We start from the raw sequence: 23,402 nt of genomic DNA, 5'->3' as shown, positions 1-23,402 counted from the left end.
AGAATGACCAGAAAATCTGAGTAGGGTATGTGTTCTTGTACGAACAATGAGAGAATGCAGGTATAAGGAAGTAATATAGTGTTACAACATTTGCACTGTGCAATGATGGTTTATGAATCAAAGCATAGAAAAATAAGCAGAATTTAAAATTTCTCGTACTGTCTATATATTCTTATAAAAACAAAAATATAATAGCAGAATGAATGAAATTAATTGTCTAATGGTGCAAAAATTTTTAATTGAGTTTATCAGGGTGACACTACTTAACATAATTATATAGGTTTCAGGTACCCAATTCTACAACACATCTCTGTACACCATATTGTATGTCCACCCACTCCAGGTTAAGTTCTCATCTATCAACATTTTCTCCCTATACCTTTTTCCAGTTCCTCCATTCCTGTGGGGATTCTTCACAAAGGCAAGTTCTGTAATATCATTTCTAAAATGGAACATTACTGTATTAAGGTATTCTCCACATCTTCTCATCATCTAAATCAATAATGTTTTTTAAAAGATTCAGTGTGACTGTAATGTAAAAAATTAAAAACAAGCTACTACAAGACTGCTATGTAGTATATTTCTCTCTAATGTACCATCATCATGATTGAATCAATTATTAGTTGCTGACAACATCTAAAAGGCAAGTGCTGAGACTCACGTGCTTTCTTGGTGAAGGTCTCAATCATGTCACTGGGAGGTCCACACCCAGCACTATTGCAGGCCCTGACTTCCACAGAGTACTGGGTGTCGGGTACAAGGTTCTCCAGCCTGGCTGAGTATTCTTGGCTGCTGACTTGAACTCTGTGTGCAGCTGCTTCTTTGTCATGAGCAGACCAGTACCGAATCTGCAAGCATTCAAGTCGACCAAGATTTTGTCATGACTCAGACACATAAGTTGTAAAAAGTTCTTTTCAGCTGACTCTGTCACCATTGATGTTGACTGCGTATTATATTCTCAAGTATTTCTTAATGCTACTCACATTTCTATCAGTCTTAAACAATATAGCAAGGCAGATGTGATTAAAGTTGTCAAAGACAAGTCAAAGGCTCACATGATTGCTTGAATAAGTCTTACACTGACAACAAAGAAGAAACGAAAAATAATTCTGTATAAGATTTACCTTCAAAATATAAAACTGGACTCTGGAAGTATATGCCACAAAAATTTTTATCATCTATTTCTTGCTATGTTTCTGTTTACATTATTTCAAATCTGTTATGGGCCACTGATAAAGAAGTTTGACAGGAATACAACCCTGTTTGACAAAAAGACATCATGTAGCCGAGAACATGCTAGTGAAATAACTTTCCGCTATCTCATTTCAGAAATATGTATATATAATTCACTTTGAACCTATATAGATGCCAGCTATGAAAGATATATTATACTTACTAACTTGATTAGTTGTACAAATTATTTACCTTTAAAATAATTCATAAAAAATATTCTATTCAAGTTGTGATTAGAAACAATTACTTTTTTCACCCACAGTATCAATGACAACTGTCCCTGTCTCTTAAAGTTTAAATAAAAGCAATAAATTTTAATTTTTATTCATTCTTTAAATAAGGCTACTTCTTGGTCCAAAATCTATAATTATATCTAAGTTATACATAAAAGGAAAAAAATTATTTATAAATATACTGGTATAGTACAGATTTTTAAATGCTCTGTTTATAAAAGAAAAATGGGATTTTAATTTTACAACTAACCAAAGTGACTTAGATATAACATCTAACACATATGTAATCCTGAACTTTTCATTTACATAAAACATGAAATTATTATAACAGGAACTGGATGGCTCCAATTCACTTGACAACCAGTGAGGTTTCCATGTGAAATAAGTGCACTTCAGAACAAAGGCTAGTTACTAACTGCTATTGCTTCCCTTTGCAGTATTTATATTGTGTTGACTAGTGCTCATTTTTCTGATAACAATATTTCCTTATGGTTTTGTAGAATCTCTTTGGCATTCCTGTCATCTGACCAGAAGAACAGCCTAAGAGCCAAGGAATTGAGATTGCACCAAGTGGCACCAAAGTCAGGTCTCAGTAGTCAGAGAAAAGACTTTCTAAAGAGAAGACCCTAATGCCAGAAGGCACATGCTTCCTGGTGCTGGAAGTTTTTGGGCAGTGACTGCATTCATCTGAGAAGGAGGGAGACACCTTACATTCTAGTGGGCATTGGAACTAGGTAATATATAAATATAAGGCCGCTTCCACTGCTTGACTGAGATAAATAAAATAAACACTTCTATTTCTAATAAAATGCCAGGCACTACGTAGGATCATCCACATACATTATTTTCTCAACAAACCTTGAATGGGAGTATTCACTCTGTTTAATAGCAAGCAAAATGGAAATCCATGGGGTTTGTGCATTTTTACATGCATGCTTGTTGACAGTGTATACCATATTTTAAAATATTCATTCCATCATAACAATTTTTTCTCCCTGCTTTAAGAGGAAAAGCTTTTAAACTACATTCAGATAAAAAACTCATTTCTAGAAAATACTATGCACTAAAATGAGTGATAAAATGCTTTTGCCATCTCACCCAAAACTCCATGCGGCATTTTGGTAATGTAAAAGGAAAGATCAAAGCTTTCATTAATTTAGTCTTGCACCTGTACCCTAAATGACCAATGACTTTATTCATCTGACATTGACAGGGATCTGTTACTAAGCTCCATGAAAGTTCAAAATAAATTAAAGCAGTGACTTAGCTATGCTCAGCTATGTGACTAGGGAGCAGAAAAAGTTATTGAGTCTGCCAAATAGTCCTTGATTTTTGAATTTTAGAATATGAGAGTTATATGATATTTTCATAGTATAGACAACCTTTACAAATGAAAGCATCTTATTAAAAATGATTTGATTGGATAATCAGTCTCTCCTTAACATACAAACATATGTTTTCATATGACTGATGTTTCCAGAGAATCCTAAAATAAATAGTAGAGAGATATATGAAAAATATGGCATCATCTTTTTTATCTGAACTAGCCACTGCCCATGCCCTTGAAGTTAATTTCCAAACAGATGATAAATTTGTGCTATTGGCTTTCATTGAGTTTCCCATGCGAAGCACTGACATTAATTTGTGAGAAAATTGCTTAGTGAAATTTGTGAAGGATGCAACCTATAGTAATGGAGCAGAATAAATGTATTGCTTTTGATTAATCACTAAGGAGACCAAATGAGGACCTGGATGAATTAGTGAAAATGGATTCTTGCTAACAATTAATTAATTAGTTAGGTCCTACTTCATGGATAGTAGAGTACAAATTCATTTTCATATGCTAGACTAATATGTCATGTAGTGTATTTATTTCTATGTAAAGCTGTGATATGTTTGATATGTTATAACTAACTTTTTTCCTATATTTCTAAACTTTTCACAGCATCCTATATCTAGTATTAATATCTCTATTATGCTTATTAAACAATTATAGAATTGCCTTATTACTTGTCTCCACTACTCATTGACTATAAACTCTTTGAAGAGTTTCATTGTTTATTTTCAAACACTGTGCACACAGGACTGCAGCTGATGCATGGTACTCATTCACTGGACAAATAGCACTGGGGAACAAAATTTTTGTTGCATCCACAAAAACACTTGTTCTTACCTAATTCGAGTGTGCTGATATCAAATCTGACATTAGTTTTCTCTGTAAGCTACAGTGTTTTTGCAATTCAAGATTTTAGGTTTTCATCTTATTGTAAAATTTTCAACATTTAATTTAACATAATGAAGTAGAATGTCTTCTTGGGCATCATTTTTGTGAAAATATAATAATTTATATAATGCAGTAAATACACTAATACACTAAAAGATATGATTGCATCAGAATTTGTCTACAATTTCAAAATAGGACATATTAAAAACACTTATTTTGCCATAAAATTTGCGCAAAACTTATTTAAATTCTATTCAGGCAAAAATTTGCAATTGTAGCTCTTGCATTTGTGTACTTGTTGAGGACAATCTCGTTTGATGCTCTAGCAGTAGTCTGCTCATCACTAACAGCTCCAAGATTTTCGGGAAACTTATCAAGGTGACTGTTCAGGAAGTGAATCTTAACACTCATGTTACATCTAATGTCGTGGAAAGCCAACAGCATCCTTTGAACCAGCAGTTCATAGTTTTCTGCTTTTTTGTTGCCAAGGAAGTTCTTTGTAACTGCCACAAAAGACTGCAATACTGCTTTCTCCTTATTCATCTTCCTGGAAAATTCTTTGTCACGTATGAGGGTTCAAATTTGAGGTCCATCAAGTACACCTGCTTTTATCTTCTCGAAAGACAAGGCAGGAAAAGCAGAAATAATATGTTGAAAGCATTCACTTTCTCTATTCAAAGCCTGAATAAACTGCTTCGTTAAGCCAAGTTTGATGTGAAGTGGGGGGAAAATGATCCTGTTTCGATTAACTATAGGTTCATTCACAATATTTTGCATCCCTACTTCCAGAGCTTCACGTTTTGGCCACTCTTTCTGTGTTCAGTGTTTCTCCTGAGCTCGGCTGTCCCACAAACACAGAAAGCGAGGATACTTCGTGAAACCTCTCTGTTGTCCTAGCAGGAAATTTACCATTTTCAGATCCACCCAAAGGATCCAGTTATGCTCCTCATACTACAGAAAGTCAAGGATAACTTTTATGTCATTATAATCTTCTCACAGATGAGTTGAATAACCAATTGGAACCACTGCATAAACATTACCGTTGTGTAGGAGAACACATTTCAGACTCCGTTTAGAGCTGCCAAGAAATAGCCGCCATTCTGTTGGACTGCAAGTGGTAACACCTAGCTGGCTGAGAAGACTACTGATATCATGACAGTAAACAAAGTGTTTGTCTTTGAAAAAAAAGTCCACAAAAATTTGTTCACGCTTCCTGAAATGGGATACTTTAGCTAACCGGTGAAGTACATCCTTTTCTTGAAGCCTGGAGGCTAATAACTCAGCTGCTTTCTTTGATAGACCCAAATCTCTTACTAAGTCATTCAATTTGGGTTGGCTAAACTGCTGAGGGCATTAATGACTGCTTGGCATTAGAAGAAGACCCTTCAGATTGTACAACCATTTCCTCATGCATCTTATCAAAATACACTTGATCACCATGTTCACTTTCTTCATCCCTAGAAGAAATAAAACCACCGAAAACTGGAACCAGGAGTGTCTCAGAGTGTGGGATAGGTTGTATTGCTAAAGGAATATTAGGATATGCAATCATATGCCGTTTTTTCTTGCCGATGTCCTTTGTATGGATCAGATAGAAATAACAGTCACTGCTGTGGTCCTTAGGTTCACGCCAAACCATAGGAATACCAAAAGGCATTCCTTTACGTTTTCCTTTTGTTCAGTCACGAAGCATTTTCTCACAATCATGACACACAATATGAGGAGCCCAATTCTTGTCTTGATCGCCAAGGGAAACTTGAAAATAGGCAATATATGCACGTGTCACAAATAATAAAATATTGCGCCTTTGATATTGAAATGTGTAATAGCCACATATATAACAGAAGGTGTCAGGACTATTCTTACATTTATGCTTACTCGAAGAAGCCATGATTTAATCTTAAAAAAAAAAAGAGGCTGTTTTTATCAGATAATAATTTTTTACATTTAAAAACAACTACAATTATGTAAAAGTGATATTTGTAAAACATTAATTGCCTGTGGTTATGTTCAATCCAAGAGTCATTGCCTTTTAACTCCAATTTAAAAACCAATGCATGCCATTAACTGTAACAAAAAGAAATTAAAATTGCATAAAAACTAGAGCATGCACTAAAAAGTGGATTTCAGATTTGGAATCAGCAATGAAGACAAACATATAAACAGTTCTAAAACCTCATGCAACAGAAAATGGAAAAAAAATTGTTCCCCAGTGAGGGAACCCACTTTGTATAGTTACTATGCTAGATACTCAAGAGTGCTAAAGACACCAAGCAAGCATGTCTTTGTCTTCATAGATATTATTTTAAAAATAACAAATATTTGTTCCTTATAAAAGTATTTTGAGGCCAAAAATAAAAGTCTCAACCAAAGGGATAACCCACATTTTTAATAAAGAGTGATAATAACTTTCCATAAACTCTTGGGCTATAATAATGCCACTTTTGTAGAAACATTATAGCTATATACCTCCCCCGGAAATTTAAAAAAGTTTGTAAGCAAAATAGCACATTCATCTTATTATCTCCAAAAAGCTTACTTAGCATTAAAAAAATGGCTATTACAATGATGAAAGTGCTTGAAGATGCTTAGCACTTTTGTAATTTAGGCTTGCTTCATTTTATTATTTCTACTTAAATAAACTTTTGCATCAGATTTCCAAGTTCTCTCCTTTTAATTTTGAACTTTTTGAAAACAAAATTATCTTGTGACAAGTTAAATATTCTTTTGTTATGGATTTAATACAGACTTTAGGGGGAAAATCTAAATATGGTTAAGTGGAAAAAAATGAAACTAACACAAACAGCTCAATCTCTAAAAAGATACTACAATATAAAATAACTTTATATTATCCAGATCCCAGACTAATTCAAGTATTAGTACATTCTATGGGCTAGGAATAGCAATATCTAATATAAATCACTTCTTGGGAGATAGTCAAAGTTCTATTTTATTCCAGCCACTGGTTCAGAAACCAGAAAGTTCCACGCAGACTTCCACCAGCTTCCCATAAATACTACTGGTTACCATTTCCTCTCTGCTGGTGCTGCTGCTGTCTCACTCCCTTTCCTGGCTCATGAGGGTTCAATGTGAAGTTTGCCCAACAGTCTGTGCAAGTGGAAAGGGAGATGGTGCTCACAGGACTACCCTTAACCAGTGCAGAACAGGAGTGGCTGAAATCTCCTTTTATCCCAGAAGGGCAATTCTGAATTGCATTGCTAAAACTTCTCAAATATCCCAAGGGATGGAATACAGGTTGCTCACAGTGGTTGCTAACCAAATAAAGCATCTTTCTATCAGGAGCTTCTCCCTTTTCTGTTCACTCTTTTTCCTCATATTTGCTCCCTGGGATCATATTTAAACTAAACTAAATAAACAAACAACAACAATACCTTATTTTCCAACACCTGTGTGCCAGAATCTGCTCTAGGGAGCTCCAGACAAAGATTGATTCCAAAATAAGATAATGAATCACTTCCTAAATATTATTTTATACTCCTCATAATAATTTCCCTTTAAAAACATTTAAGTCGAATACTAAGATCATGCATCATACAAATGTACACTTGAGACCTACATGATCTTATTAATCAATGTCTCCCCAATACATTTAATTAGAAAAATGAGTAGAAGTGAATTTTAACTTTTTGGGTATCATTTTGATAATTTATCAAAATATCTTTAAATTGTTCATCCTGTTTGGCTCAGTAGTTCCCCATCTAATGAAAAAAATTATATATAAAATACCTACTATATGTCTCATAATATTACTTATGAAGGCAGAAAATTAGTAACACTAAATCTGCTGCTGAGAGTTTTTATATTTATTATTTCTGATAGCATATTTTATTGGTTTTTATTAAATTAAGTGACTATTTTACCTGCTGGATGAGCAAACTAAATCTTTTGTAGATTACTGGGCCAAAGCTTAATGTTTTAACCTGTCTTTGGTAAGTAGGACTACTTGCATTCTTCTAGTTCAGCTACTTTTCAGGAAAACAAAGAATGAAGATTAGATACAGGGAGCCCTTTAACTAGGCAAGAGGGAGGAAATGAATAAAACTTGGAAATTCTACTGAGACACACTTTAAAACCAAAAGGGAAGAGATTATTTTTAAGCCTGATTGTCTTCTATTCTCACTTGAAATGTCAGAAAATTAACCTTGAGATGGGGGTCTATCACGGTGGACCAGGGGCTTTTCCAGCTTTTTACTTTATTTTAATTTTAATGTGCTGTTTTTTTCCCTCTGTTTCTTTATAACTTAAACCTATAGTATATTTTCATAGGAAGTGTTGTGGGCTATTAGTTTTCTCAGTCATCTGTTTTGTTAAACCATTAGTTTCCTCCATCACATTTTTTTGTTGTTTGTTTGTTTGTTTGTTTTTTTTGCTTTTGGATTTTTTTTTTAATTTATTCATTTTAGAAAGGAGAGAAAGAGGGAGAGGAGAGAGAGACAGAGGGAGAGAAGGGAGGAGGAGTAAGAAGCATCAACTCCCATATGTGCCTTGACCAGGCAAGCCCAGGGTTTCGAACCGGCAACCTCAGCATTTCCAGGTCGACGCTTTATCCACTGCGCCACCACAGGTCAGGCTCCATCACATTTTAAAATAAAAAAAATAACCTCATATAATCAGCCCAGCTTCTCCCTCCCCCAAAGAGAGGCATTATCCTACAGTAAAATAAATCCTACAGATTTTCTCATTTAAGCTTTTCATGCTTGTCTGTTCAAGGTTCTGATGAGTACTGAAAGGCTTTTGAGAAAAAATGAATAAAAACAATAATATGGTAATTTACTTCCAGAATTTTAATCAACCATTTTCTAAAGCAGGAAGACCTAGGCTCAAACCTGGTTACCACAATTACTACTCAACTGGTTCTAAACTCCAAGTTCTTCATCTTTAAAACAGGGTTATGCTTCCAATGTTTGGCTTCAATATGAAAACTTAATGAAGTGTTTGGCATACTAAGGGCTCAACAAATGTTATCATTCTTATTATGATTAATATCATCATCTTTATCATCAGCAGCAGCATCCTTATCCTCAAATGTCTAATAACAGAACAGGAAAAACATTAACCACTTTCATTTCATTTCTTCTACACAACAGTTCTATTAGTCAGTGATTACTCTCTCAGCTTTATAGGTGAGGAAACTAAGGTTCAGAATTTCATAAATTTTCTAGCAAATTTCTCAGTGACAGAACTAAGATATCAACCTATGTTTTCCTAGCAAATGTTCATAACTTTCTACTTAATGTGGAGTTGCAAAAAAGTCAGAAATCTGTAAAACTGAACTCCTTAGTAGCACACACTTTTCCCTGGAAATTATCATATGAGAAAATTTTATGTGCTAAATATTTTTTGCTAACAATTTATTTGAGAATCCTAATTAATGTTTATTTCTCAATTAAAGAGATTATACTCTGATTATAGTCTGAATTAATCCAACCTCATTTTTCCTTTGTACTCTGCCTGTTGGAAGTTATAAAATAATTAATATATTTATAGAATTCTTAGGCAGAGATAATATATAATTATCTTGTATGGTTTTAATAAAATAAAATATCTATTTAGCACTTTCACTAAATGAGTAGGTTATATATTAAAATTATTTTTATCTTTTTATTGAATAATAATACAAAAGAAGAGAATAATCCTATGGTCCAAAATATGGCTTTCAAGTTCCAAGGATTGAGGTCGTCTCCCAAGATACTTTGGTTTGTTTATTACAAAGGTTTGAAACATCTGGTAAATTTTCCCCTCTTTCCAATTTCTTTTGTAATAGCTGTAAATCTTGTTGTCAGTTTAATAAGTTATGAATATTGGGTCTTCTCATTCCATTCCTATAATTCTGCTTTCTAAACTTCCACAAAACCCTTGCAAAGATTAACTAAAGGCACTTTGAGATTGACCCACATACTACTCCATAGTACCAGGAAAAAAAAAAATAGAAGAAAAAAAAATCTTCCTGTCAGTTTGTGTGTTTATAACTAAAAATTTGGGTTGGTTTTGAGGTCACCTTTCAGAAACCTGGTTTTGAGAAAGCCAGGTTATAACACTTTACTTGATCATAAGTCAGTATCTCTGTTGGTACTCTGAGAATACTACGTATTTCAGGCCTATCGTGTGTCCAGCACTGTTTTGGCATTGAGAGCAGAACAGACAAAAGCCTGCCCCCACGGAACAAATATTCCATGGACAGATAAAGAAAGGGAAAATAAAAAACAAGAGGACAAGCTGCCTGGGTGGGCAGCTTACTGCCCACAGCTCCAAGCGCACTGAGTAAAAAACCAAAAAACAAAAAAGTTCATGTTGTGGCATTAAGCCTTGAACTTTGAATCAAATAATCCAAGCCTTAGATTCCCTGACACTTTTCATTAGTGATAACTGAGGCAAGTCATTGTATCTCTTTGCATCCATTTGCTCATCTGCAAAGGTAAGATAATGTCAATTTTTCTTAATTTTAACTTTTTGGGCTTAAAAAAGTGAGATGACTTCACTTTTCCTACACAATAAAGTTTAATTTTTAGCACTGTATTAAAGACCCAAACTATCATTGTAGGTCTATTCCTTTTGACTAAGACTTGTTTCCTTTCTATTTGGCTAATTACTATTGTTCCTTGATGATCATTGCAGGGGAGGTTTTCTTTGGGATATTTGAGTGTTACTAATTTTCTGCTTTTATAGGTAACGTTTTGAGGCATATAGTTGATATTTTATAATTGTTTCCTTTAGAACTGGAACTACTGAGTCAAATAGGATGAACAATTTAAGGATACTTTTATAAATTACCAAAATGATTTCCAAAACAACTAAAATTCACTTGAATGAGAATGTTTGTATCAAAAGATCTTGCTTAACTATGGGAGCCATTAACCTAGTTTTTATTTTGGCCAGCTATATGTCAACACATAGGACTCTATATCTCTCCTAGATCAGTCAGTTAGTGCTTGACTCTTAACAATTAGCTTACACATGCTCAACATATTAAAAATACAAAAGATAATGTTATTTGCCACATTCGTCAGTGGGACACAAAACATAGAAGATGCAACATGATATATTGATCAATAAGTACATTTAATCTGATAAAAATCAAACTCACCTGATAGCTTTCCACGATTTGTTGTACAACATGCTCCCAATGGACAGATATCTCAGAAGACGATAAGACTTTTACACCTACTTCTGTTGGGGCTTCAATGGGAGCTGAAATTTGATGAAAACATTATATTCATATATAAGATACTCATAATATAAAATTCAAATAGCACCAGTTGCTTTATGAATTAATTACAACTATAGTTTAATATTTTAAATAGTTTTAATATTTATAAAATGAAGTAAGTACAACAATTTTATTATCACTTTATTTTTATTTTCTTTGTTTTTGTATTTTATTTTGTATTTTTCTGAAGTTGGAAACGGGGAGGCAGTCACTCTTGCATGTGCCTGACCGGGATCCACCCGGCATGCCCACCAGGGGGCGATGCTCTGCTCATCTGGGGCATTGCTCTGTTGCAACCAGAGCCATTCTAGTGCCTGAGGCAGAGGCCACAGAGCCATCCTCAGTGCCCGGGGCCAACCTTGCTCCAATGGAGCCTTGGCTGTGGGAGGGGAAGAAAGAGACAGAGAGGAAGGAGAGGGCGGAGGGGTGGAGAAGCAGATGGGCACTTCTCCTGAGTGCACTGGCCGGGAATCGAACCTGGGACTCCCGCATGCCAGGCCGATGCTCTACCACTGAGCCAACCAGCCAGGGCCTCACTTTATTTTTCTAATGCTTATTTTATGGTCATCAGTGATACATGCACAGACATAAATGTTAATGTAGACACAGACATATATACATGTATACAGGAACACACTTTTATAAATTGTGGAAAGCTTCTGAGTTTCTCTGATAGTTGTGAGCAACAACACCACCACTTTTCTTATTTCTTCCAACCAATATGCTCATTAACTCTACATTATCAAAAATAGGAAATTTGTGTTTCTAATAGAAAATTATTCATTAATATTAATTTTCAGTTTTCTTACACTTTCTACTTATATGAGCTAAAGACACTCAGCAATACTGTCCTCTTTCTTTTTTATGTTTAAGCTTTGACTTTGTATTTTATTTTTGAGATCTTTTGAAACATGTTGTGACATCTATTGCTTCTTGGACTCAGAGAAACTTTCATAAGTCTAATCTTTTATCTGGGCATCAAGTCAAATATGTATCAAAGTAGCCTCTGTTCAGTGACAAAACAAGTAATTTACATCCTTTATGAAACTTACACAAAGAAACTAAGAAAAACTTTAAGCAGGAGTGCTCAATTTTTATTATCTTTTATTAACAAGCCATAATCCTCTTTTATGTTAAAAATGTCCTGCATAAGGACTTTGTTGCCTTTCCAAATCAAGGTAAACATGTAGCACTATGATTGATTCTTAGTAATAAAAGAAAAGGTGAACACATATAAGTTTTGGCACATGCAGGTTTTATGAGACTCGTGAAACATTTAGGAAAGAAATATATTTTAATACAGATGGCCATGACTAAACAGATGACAAAAATGGGTTTTTGTCTGATTACCTTAACATCAAATAAAGCAATAAAAAAAATTGATGTTGGGTGAGAGGATAACTTTAAAATACTTTTCACTTTTATTTTCTCTGTGAGAAGCACTCATTGTTTGAACTATTTACATCGGGCCATTAAATATCTGCTGAATCAGAACAAGCATAGAGAAATTATTACTCAGGACTGAGAAGTCCTGAATTGATTATAAACATAAATAATTTCTGCTTTTTGTTCTTTCTCTGTGTTTAGTTAAATAACTTAAAAAAGTATGTGTGTGTATAGACAAATGTACTTTAAATATATATATAAAATTGCCTTTCATGTTTGTATTGGAAGTAAAGAACATGAGATGACTTGAATATATATTATATTTTAAACAAATATGAAAGGTGATAACTCTATGATTGAAGAGTATATATGAGTTCCAGGGATTGCTAAATGCTTACTTTTGGAGTAAAAATAATGCTAACTGAATGAACTAATAGTGTTTTTCCTCTAAGAGATCAAAAGCATATCTTACATAGTTTTCAGTTTTCAAACCTTTCGTTTGTGCTTCTTGCACATGTACAAAGAGCAACTCGGCCAAGGATAAATGTGTTAGGTCAGAAGGCAATGAAACCTCTGTTTGATTTTTTAACTATTAATTATTTACATAGTGCACATGAGTAAAGAGATAGAATAATGAGGTCTTGCCCTGGCCAGTGGCACAGTGAATAGAGCGTCCTCCTGGAACGCTGAGGTCGCCAGTTCAATCCTGGGGTTGCCGTCTAGAGCCCAGAGTCAAGGGCGCCAAGTCTCCGGTTGGAGACCCGAACAGGGCATGTATGAGGAGCCATCAATGGTACAACTTAGTGAAACAACTAGTTGATGCTTCTTTCTCTCTTTCTTTCCCTCCCTTTTCCTCTCTCTCAAAAAATAAAAATAAATAAATAACAAGGTCTTATCTTTTTTAGTAGAAAAATAAAAGATAAAAACCACAGCTTAAGAAATCAATATAATTACGTTTAAAACTATATATTATTTAGCATGGATGTATAAAGTCTTCTGGGGCATGCTTAGTTCTGTTAGTTTCTATAAAACAATTAGAGCCAGTACTTGTATTTTTTTTTTCAAATAGCCTTGTAAATATTTCCCTTCCTAAGAAAAAGTTTCAACTGGCTTTCTGACTTCTTTATCATAGACTTATGCATAGATTTACTTTAATAAAATTCTAGCATTCTGTTGTAATGGCAAAAAGTTATATAAATGCTACAATTATACAGATTAGGTTAAAAGGAGGAAATGTTATCATAAAAGTTAAGGAATTTCTAAATAGGAAATTTCATGAATGCACAGACATATAGAAATTCCAATCAAGTATAGAGGATTTCTGACTGCAAAATTAGAATCAAGGGGCCAGGAACAGGGGTCCAAGCCAACTATTTTAGTGGAGATAATCCTAACTTCAATGTCTTGTCACTGAAGTGGATAAACTGACATTTTAATTTGGCTCAAAATAATACTCATTTACTTAATGCTAAGTATATAAAAAGATCGTAATAAGTAAGGTTTAAAAGATGAAACGCTTACCAGAGAACTAGGTTTGTCCTCCCTTGCCATGTTAGGAAGGCCTTATTTTTACCTACCATCTTGTGCTGAATTAATGACTGCTACAAGGCTGTAAGGTCCGTCTCCTTTGTTGTTGAAGGCCTTAACTTTGACTTGAAATGCAGTGAAAGGTCTCATGGTCTCATCTTTATGGACATATCGACCAATATCTGGATTAGTAACTGTAACTTTTTTCCATTCTTCTCCATCAAATGGCTTAAATGCCACTATGTAACCAAAATTGTTGCCGTAGTGGTATTCTCTTGACAAAGGCTAAATAAAATTAAAATATTAAACATATTTAAGCTATACATTTAACAGGAGGGGAAATCCTATGCCAAAAAAAATAATGACACATATGGAGCACTTTCTTTGTAAAAATATATACAGGGGGTGCTCAGGTTATGAGTCTCCACATATGATGCTTCAAGTTTACAATGCTCACTCCCATAAAAACTTTGAAAAATTGTGATGTGAGTGTTTCAGCTTACACCATTAGTGTTGTACTTATGGACTACATGGGCAAACTAGTTTGGTTGCACACAGTGGAAGAATACTCAGTACAGTATACAGCATAGTATATTTACATCCTTATCTTTTTCCTTTTTCTCTGGTTTAGTTGTCTTTTTATGCTCTAGATTATGATTTTACAACTGTTAGGATAGGTAGGTGACTTAGGCGAGGTTGTGTTTTGACTTATACCAAAATTCGCATTATGTCATTGCTGTAGGAATGGAACTGTGTCTTAACCTGAGGACCCCCTGTACTTAGTTTATAAGAGAGTGTTGTTTGAAATTTCCAGTGTAAAAGATGCTCAAACATGTGATGACTCCACTTATCAAGTTTGCTATTCTTGGAACATCCCTTGGTTGAGGGGAAGGGGTCCCACTCTGGGCCTTTTTACTTTTAGTTTCTCTACCTTTTACCTAGGATGCTCTTCTATACGTATAGAAGGCCTCTCCCATTCACTTGCCTGAGGTAAAAATCACCTACTTGATTTTTTCCCTGGCCATAGAATCAGCCATTTCCACGTTCTTTCTACAATACTCCATATCCCACCTCTCTGTTTTGTTTTTTTTCTCTTTAACTGTCTCATGATATACACTATATATTTTACTTATCATATACTTTATTATCTCCCTCAACTACTAGAATGTAAGTTTCAAGAGGGCAAGTTTTTCTCAGTTTTTATTACCTCTTTATCCATTGTACCTAGATCAAGGCCTCAAGTAACATTTATTTACTGAATGAATAAATGACTTTTAGATTTGAAAGACAATGATGAGAGTGTTCTACAGGACTCTTAAGTATGTCTTGTAATCAAACAATAGAAACTGCTCAGAGGAAGACAAGAAGACGAGAGAGAAATGAAAGGAGGAGGGGCTAAGTTTTGCACTCATCTGTAGGAAGCTGGCTCTGGGACTCTGACTAATACTGAAGCAAGTGTCGTGTTTTGCATTATTCTCAGAGTTTCTTACAATAACATGTGTCAGTTGTTCCAGAAAGAAGTCTATGCTAGTCTTGACAATTCATTATTTATAAACATTGACTTCATGCTAGTTCTAGAGAATACTAATCATTTAGTCATCTTTAGTCAATAAGATAAAAGTGCAGGTTGTATATTTACATTTTTTTCACCAGAAAATCCAATTAAAGTTTCTCTAGGAAAAATCTTACACTAATAACACAGTTGCTTGAATATACTTATATTAAAAAGGAATATATGAAACGGTATAAAGTTGTAAGGGTAGAAGAAATTGTACTTTTGTACAGGATACAGTTGACCTTGGAATGATGTGGGGGTTAGAGGTGCTGCTGATCCCCTGGTTCAATCAAAACTTTGCACGTAACATTTGAGTCCCCAATATCTTAACTACTAATAGCCTACGGTTGATCCGCAGTCTTACCAATAAACTATGGACTCATATATATTTTTTATGTTTCATATTGCATTCTTATAATAAAGTAACCTGGAGAAAAAATATTATTAGGAAAATTATAAAAAAGAGAAAATACATTTACTGTATTTATTGAAAAAAGGTGCCTGTAAGTGGACCTGGGCATTTCAAACCCATGCTGTTCAGGAGTTAACTACAGACATTGGAAAGCATGATCACAAGGATGTGCAAAATGTGATGTTTTATTATTAGAGGATATAAGTTAACACTTCTACAACAGTTTAAAATTTTTTTCTTATTGCTAGTTCTCTTAGTTTTTACGATCAAAAGTATATCAGATTGGATATGAAATTTTCAAAATTAAATGATTCTCAGGCCCTATTCCCAAAGACTTTCTTTTCAAATTTTTAGAATAAGATTTCTAAGTCTGATAGTGGCCTTAAACAAAACACTAGAGCACCTGGATATGATAGACATCTACAGGACATTTCATCCCAAAGTGACTGAATATACATTTTTCTCCAGTGTACATGGATCATTCTCAAGAATTGATCATATGTTGGGCCACAAAAACAACATCAGCAAATTCAGAAAAATTGAAGTTGTACCAAGCATATTTTCTGATCATAAAGCCTTGAAACTAGAATTCAACTGCAAAAAAGAGGGGGAAAAACCCACAAAAATGTGGAAACTAAACAACATACTTTTAAAAAATGAATGGATCAAAGAAGAAATAAGTGCAGAGATCAAAAGATATATACAGACTAATGAAAATGACAATACAACATATCAGAATCTATGGGATGCAGCAAAAGCAGTGATAAGAGGGAAGTTCATATCACTTCAGGCATATATGAACAAACAAGAGAGAGCCCAAGTGAACCACTTAACTTCCCACCTTAAGGAACTAGAAAAAGAAGAACAAAGACAACCCAAAACCAGCCGAAGAAAGGAGATAATAAAAATCAGAGCAGAAATAAATGAATTAGAGAACAGAAAAACTATAGAAAAAATTAATAGAACAAGGAGCTGGTTCTTTGAAAAGATCAACAAAATTGACAAACCCTTGGCAAGACTTACCAAGGAAAAAAGAGAAAGAACTCATATAAACAAAATCCAAAATGAAAGAGGAGAAATCACCACGGACACCGTAGATATACAAAGAATTATTGTAGAATACTATGAAAAACTTTATGCCACTAAATTCAACAACCTAGAAGAAATGGATAAATTCCTAGAAAAATACAACCTTCCTAGACTGAGTCAAGAAGAAGCAGAAAGCCTAAACAGACCTATCAGTAGAGAAGAAATAGAAAAAACCATTAAAAACCTCCCCAAAAATAAAAGTCCAGGCCCTGACGGCTATACCAGCGAATTTTATCAAACATTCAAAGAAGACTTGGTTCCTATTCTACTGAAAGTCTTCCAAAAAATTGAAGAAGAAGCAATACTTCCAAACACATTTTATGAGGCCAACATAACCCTCATACCAAAACCAGGCAAGGATGGCACAAAAAAAGAAAACTACAGACCAATATCTCTAATGAATACAGATGCTAAAATACTAAACAAAATACTAGCAAATCGAATACAACAACATATTAAAAAAATAATACATCATGATCAAGTGGGATTCATCCCAGAATCTCAAGGATGGTTCAACATACGTAAAACGGTTAATGTAATACACCATATCAACAAAACAAAGAAAAAAAACCACATGATCTTATCAATAGACGCAGAAAAGGCTTTCGATAAAATACAACACAATTTTATGTTTAAGACTCTCAACAAAATGGGTATAGAAGGAAAATATCTCAACATGATAAAGGCCATATATGATAAACCATCAGCTAACATCATATTAAATGGCACTAAACTGAAGGCTTTCCCCCTTAAATCAGGAACAAGACAGGGTTGTCCACTCTCTCCACTCTTATTTAATGTGGTACTAGAGGTTCTAGCCAGAGCAATCAGACAAGACAAAGAAATTAAAGGCATCCATATCGGAAAAGAAGAAGTAAAGGTATCACTTTTTGCAGATGATATGATCCTATACATCGAAAACCCCAAAGAATCCACAAAAAGACTACTAGAAACAATAAGCCAATACAGTAAGGTGGCAGGATACAAAATTAACATACAGAAGTCAATAGCCTTTCTATATGCCAACAATGAAACAACTGAGAAGGAACTCAAAAGAATAATCCCCTTCATGATTGCAACAAAAAAAATAAAATACTTAGGAGTAAACATAACAAAGAATGTAAAGGACTTATATAATGAAAACTATAAACCATTGTTAAGGGAAATCGAAAAAGATATAATGAGATGGAAGAATATACCTTGTTCTTGGCTAGGAAGAATAAATATAATCAAGATGGCTATATTACCCAAAGCAATATACAAATTTAATGCAATTCCCATCAAACTTCCAAGGACATTTTTTAAAGAAATAGAGCAAAAAATCATCAGATTTATATGGAACTATAAAAAACCCCGAATAGCCAAAGCAATTCTAAAGAAAAAGTATGAAGCTGGGGGCATTTCAATACCTGACTTCAAACTCTATTATAGGGCCACGACAATCAAAACAGCATGGTATTGGCAGAAAAATAGACAATCAGACCAATGGAACAGAATAGAAAGTCCAGAAATAAAACCACATATATATAGTCAAATAATTTTTGATAAAGGGGCCAACAACACACAATGGAGAAAAGAAAGCCTCTTCAATAAATGGTGCTGGGAAAACTGGAAAGCCACATGCAAAAGAATGAAACTGGACTACAGTCTCTCCCCCTGTACAAAAATTAACTCAAAATGGATCAAAGATCTAAACATAAGACCTGAAACAATTAAGTACATAGAAGAAGACATAGGTACTCAACTCAGGGACCTGGGTTTTAAAGAGCATTTTATGAATTTGACTCCAATGGCAAGAGAAGTGAAGGCTAAAATTAATGAATGGGACTACATCAGACTAAGAAGTTTTTGCTCAGCAAGAGAAACTGATAACAAAATAAACAGAAAGCCAACTAAATGGGAAATGATTTTTTCAAACAACAGCTCAGATAAGGGCCTAATATCCAAAATATACAAAGAACTCATAAAACTCAACAACAAACAAACAAACAACCCAATAAAAAAATGGGAAGAGGATATGAATAGACACTTCTCCCAGGAAGAAATACAAATGGCCAACAGATATATGAAAAGATGCTCATCTTCTTTAGCTATTAGAGAAATGCAAATCAAAACGGCAATGAGATACCACCTCACACCTGTTCGATTAGCTGTTATTAGCAAGTCAGGTAATAGCAAATGTTGGAGAGGCTGTGGAGAAAAAGGAACCCTCATACACTGTTGGTGGGAATGTAAAGTAGTACAACCATTATGGAAGAAAGTATGGTGGTTCCTCAAAAAACTGAAAATAGAACTACCTTATGACCCAGCAATCCCTCTACTGGGTATATATCCCAAAAACTCAGAAACATTGATACGTAAAGACACATGCAGCCCCATGTTTATTGCAGCATTGTTCACAGTGGCCAGGACATGGAAACAACCAAAAAGCCCATCAATAGATGACTGGATAAAGAAGATGTGGCACATATACACTATGGAATACTACTCAGCCATAAGAAATGATGACATCGGAACATTTACAGCAAAATGGTGGGATCTTGATAACATGATACGAAGCGAAATAAGTAAATCAGAAAAAAACAGGAACTGTATTATTCCATACGTAGGTGGGACATAATAGTGAAACTAAGAGACATTGATAAGAGTGTGATGGTTACGGTGGGGGGGGGGAATGGGAGAGGGAGAGGGGGTGGGGAGGGGCACAAAGAAAACAAGATAGGTGACAGAGGACAATCTGACTTTGGGTGGTGGGTATGCAACATAATTGAACGACAAGATAACCTGAACTTGTTATCTTTGAATATATGTATCCTGATTTATTGATGTCACCCCATTAAAAAAATAAAATTATTATAAAAAAAAAAAAAAATTTCTAAGTCTGAATTTTTTGACACATTCCCCACCCATCTTATCTTGAATTTAAGAATTTACATATCAAAAAAGAGGCATTGTTTTTCCAAATCTTTTTTTCTAAATGCCAAATATAAAAATATGACTGTACAGCAAAGAGTGGACTCAATTTTTGCTAAACATCTACTTTTATATAAGCCAATTAGATTTATGTAAAGAATAAAACCTGCCATTATCAATACAGTCTTCAAAACTCTCTAGAGCCCAAGTTATATTCTTTGACTATCTGCAGTGATTAAATACTAAAAATATTTAATGACTACATGGAGCCATATAAAACATGCTAGCCAGATAAATGTCAGATGTCGAAGTCAACAAGTTTGTGCGATAACAGACTTCTCCGTCCCTAGTATCTTCACTTTGAAATTCCAGCTAAGCATTGTTCTCCAGACATTCTAGTCTCTAGTGTGGAGCTCCCCACTGGGTCATAGAAATCTAATAAAATGTTTTAGGTATCTCAATTACAACACACTTGGGTGACTTCTAAGACTGACAAACCATGATTGTTTACACTTAGTGATTTAAGTAAGTCTCAAGTGAGAAACAAGCTCCAATTAAAAAATAGGTGCTGATATAATAAAAGCTTTTAAAATCAAATCTTTGGAGTTTTGAATGTCCAGTAAAAATGTTATAAATTACAGTTGGGTTACAAGGTCATAATGAATTTAAAAAAAAAAATCCCTGGAATCAGATAGTTAGTTGAAAGTTTGTTAATCCTTTAAGCCAACAGAACCCCCAATATCAAGAATCTATTTTTGTACACTAAGCCACAGCAAGCCAGTTAAAATCTGAAATGCATATAAGAAAAAAAAAATCTTTTAGTAATTTACTCTTGCTTGTGCTTTGGGCATAGTCTTTTATTTTACTTTATTTCAGGAAACAAACTGGGTTTGAGATTATGTATAGGTAAAGCAGTCTGTAAGAAGCACAGCTGGTTAAGACTCACCGCCCATGTTATGGTCAGCTCTCTGTTGCTTCCTCCTCCACCTCCCACGTCTGAAGGAGCCACATTCGGTGCTGAAACAGACGCGCAAATCACAAAACATAGAGGTTCTGGGATTATTTTTCTGATGATAGAGTTTTTATTCACTACAGAAACAATAATTTTTTTCTTTCACTGGGAAAAATAAACTACAGATAAGATTTATTCAATTATAATGGCAATGCCTCACTGTAGCTGTAATAATCTGTTTTACTGTCAAGATAAAAACTGATTCCGTGCCATAAGCAATGTGCCAGCTTCCTTCAGCAAAAGATAGCAAAACAAATTTGCCTCTTCCATCCTTTTTATTTTTATTTTTTTATTTTCTGTGACCCTTCATTTAGTATAATTTTGAAAGATTAGATATGCTTTGTTGAAAAAAATATTACATAGGTCTTACTTTTGAACCCTGGGACTATCTAACACCTAACTATTGTGTTAGATTTATGCTTCAATCTACAAATAACTGTTCAGAAATGGCACATGAGCATTAACATAGGAAAATGCTCCCCCCAAGTCTCTTAAAATATTAGAAATCTCATATGGCTCTGTGTTTATTGTTCCTAAATCTCTTCTGGAACCTTGATCCATCAGTGACTTTGACTCTCCCTCAATCCCTTCCTCTTTTATCAAACCTTAGTCCCTACTGTAGAGACCCTACTCTTTGTAGTCTCTTCATCCTTAAAAGTCACTTTGTAATACTATTTTCCTCTCAGTTTCCAAGCCACCATACCCTTTCTTGTCGCTGAACTGCAAATAAGAATGGATATGATTGGTTTTTTTTAAATTCACTCCATAATTACTTTTTAACAACCTATAAACTGTTTTCTACTTCAGATGACTGATATCACTCTCCACAGTATCATTAAATTGATTCTAACTGCCAAGTCCAATGGCCTTCTCTTTGTTTCTCCTCTAAGTTATTTTTTCCCCTTGAAAGTTCTTCAAGGTAGGGGCTGCATCTTATTGGATTTGGCTACTGTATCTTATTATACATAGCATTTTATTGGATTTGCTTCTCATTGGAGTTGTACAGATCATAAGCATAGATTGTTCCTGCACTCAAGGTACTTGAGAAGAGTTACCCAGTCACATGAATGATGTCTGTGTTTTTAAAGAGGACATAAGCTTTCCCACACAAATGGTCCGGCTCCAGTCTGAGATATCATTCCCAGATCTGTTAACATTTTAAAAGAAAAATGAAACATCAGTTCTTTGTTGAATCTCCAAATCTTTCCCAATAAGAAATAGTCACACCTTTCTCAGAGTACTCAAGCAAGCAATTTAATTACTGATTTGCAAATCCTAACCAATAATTGTGATTCAAAGATATTTCAAAACTCCTCCTAATATTAGTTATACAAATTCTTCAGTGAAGTATATACATTAATTGCACACAAACAAAATGCATGCTTTTCTTTATACTTGTAAAACCATATCATGATTTTTTCTGATGGAGAAATTTATTTGAAGTTAAAGAGATTTTATTTTAATATTTAACTGTCATCATATTAGTCATAGAAATGAAATTAAATTCAGAGATTTTAAAAGAGAATTTACTTGTAGCACTTTAGATAAAACTTATATTGAAGTCTGGAATATTAAAATAACTCCTGGAAACTCTTTGAATCCCATAACTCATATTCTGAAGTTAAAACTCTCCATACTATGGAGAAATAAAGACTATGCTGTGTTATAATTAATGAATAAATCAAATAATTCTGTGTTTAACTATATATACAAATATAGTGGTCGCAGGCAAATAATCTCAAAACTAATTCTCTAGAATAATTTATGACAGTGTAAATATTGCCTTTACCAGAACAAACATTATTCCCCAAATCATTTCACCATATCCTTTTCATTATAACGAATATTAACCTTTTAATTTAGAACAGAGCTAAACAATGGAGTATATTTACATTAGATTGATTATTTCTATTTCATTTTAAAATGTTTATTTTAAGCTCTTTAACATGCTTCAGGTAACTAATTCAAGATTGAATTTCTCTTCCAAAATTACTCATGGAGCTCATGATGCTTAAAGTAAGACAAGCAAAAGCACAGAAATAAAAGTAACTATATCTCTTAATAGAAAGTTTTCGTATCTTTTTTTGGATTAATTACTGACAATTTTCTCTATTTAGCTTTGAATGTTCAGTTGTAGTCTTAGCTGCTAAGGGACAGTGTTTCACAGGTGGATTCGACATGACCTACGTATGTGACAGGAACCCAAGCAGAGAGCCCCGAGGTGCTCTGTCTTTGCTTTCGGACCGCAGGAATAGGAGGTCCTGGCCAAATAGTGATTCCTTTCAGGGAAGTAAATCTCCCTGAGCACAAAGAAGCTTATTTAACTGTAGGGTCTAGGGCAGTCAGCAATGAACAAACTATACTTTCTTTTAACAATAAATCATTAAAAATGAATTTAAACAAATATTTAGAGAAAATACAGAATTACTGAAATAATCACGAATAAACAATATTTATAATTTTACTGTGAAAGTTTTAAAATAGTGATGGCTTTTAACTTGTTGTTTTGCCATGATTTCAGGCTAATAATGACTCTCTGTTACTGTTTATAAGAGTGTTTCTATATTTCATTCATATACCTAAAATACTT

The 23,402-nt window shown here is 34.0% G+C and overlaps 1 protein-coding gene across 3 annotated transcripts in view; it reads right to left on the bottom strand.

Moving 5' to 3' along the window:
- Positions 1-23,402, bottom strand: part of CNTN1 (contactin 1) — a 374,840-nt gene that overhangs the window by 46,939 nt on the left and 304,499 nt on the right. For all 3 annotated transcript variants that reach the window (XM_066368970.1, XM_066368969.1, XM_066368971.1), the window contains 4 exons: positions 20,747-20,817; positions 13,882-14,116; positions 10,796-10,899; positions 662-848 (listed from right to left, as the gene is read on the bottom strand). In XM_066368970.1, coding sequence (XP_066225067.1) covers positions 662-848; positions 10,796-10,899; positions 13,882-14,116; positions 20,747-20,817 — 597 coding nt within the window. The remainder of the gene's footprint in view (positions 1-661; positions 849-10,795; positions 10,900-13,881; positions 14,117-20,746; positions 20,818-23,402) is intronic.

This window comes from Saccopteryx leptura, chromosome 2 (assembly GCF_036850995.1).
Source record: "Saccopteryx leptura isolate mSacLep1 chromosome 2, mSacLep1_pri_phased_curated, whole genome shotgun sequence".
Lineage (NCBI taxonomy): Eukaryota > Metazoa > Chordata > Mammalia > Chiroptera > Emballonuridae > Saccopteryx > Saccopteryx leptura.
This window is presented reverse-complemented; position numbering and strand designations above follow the sequence as displayed.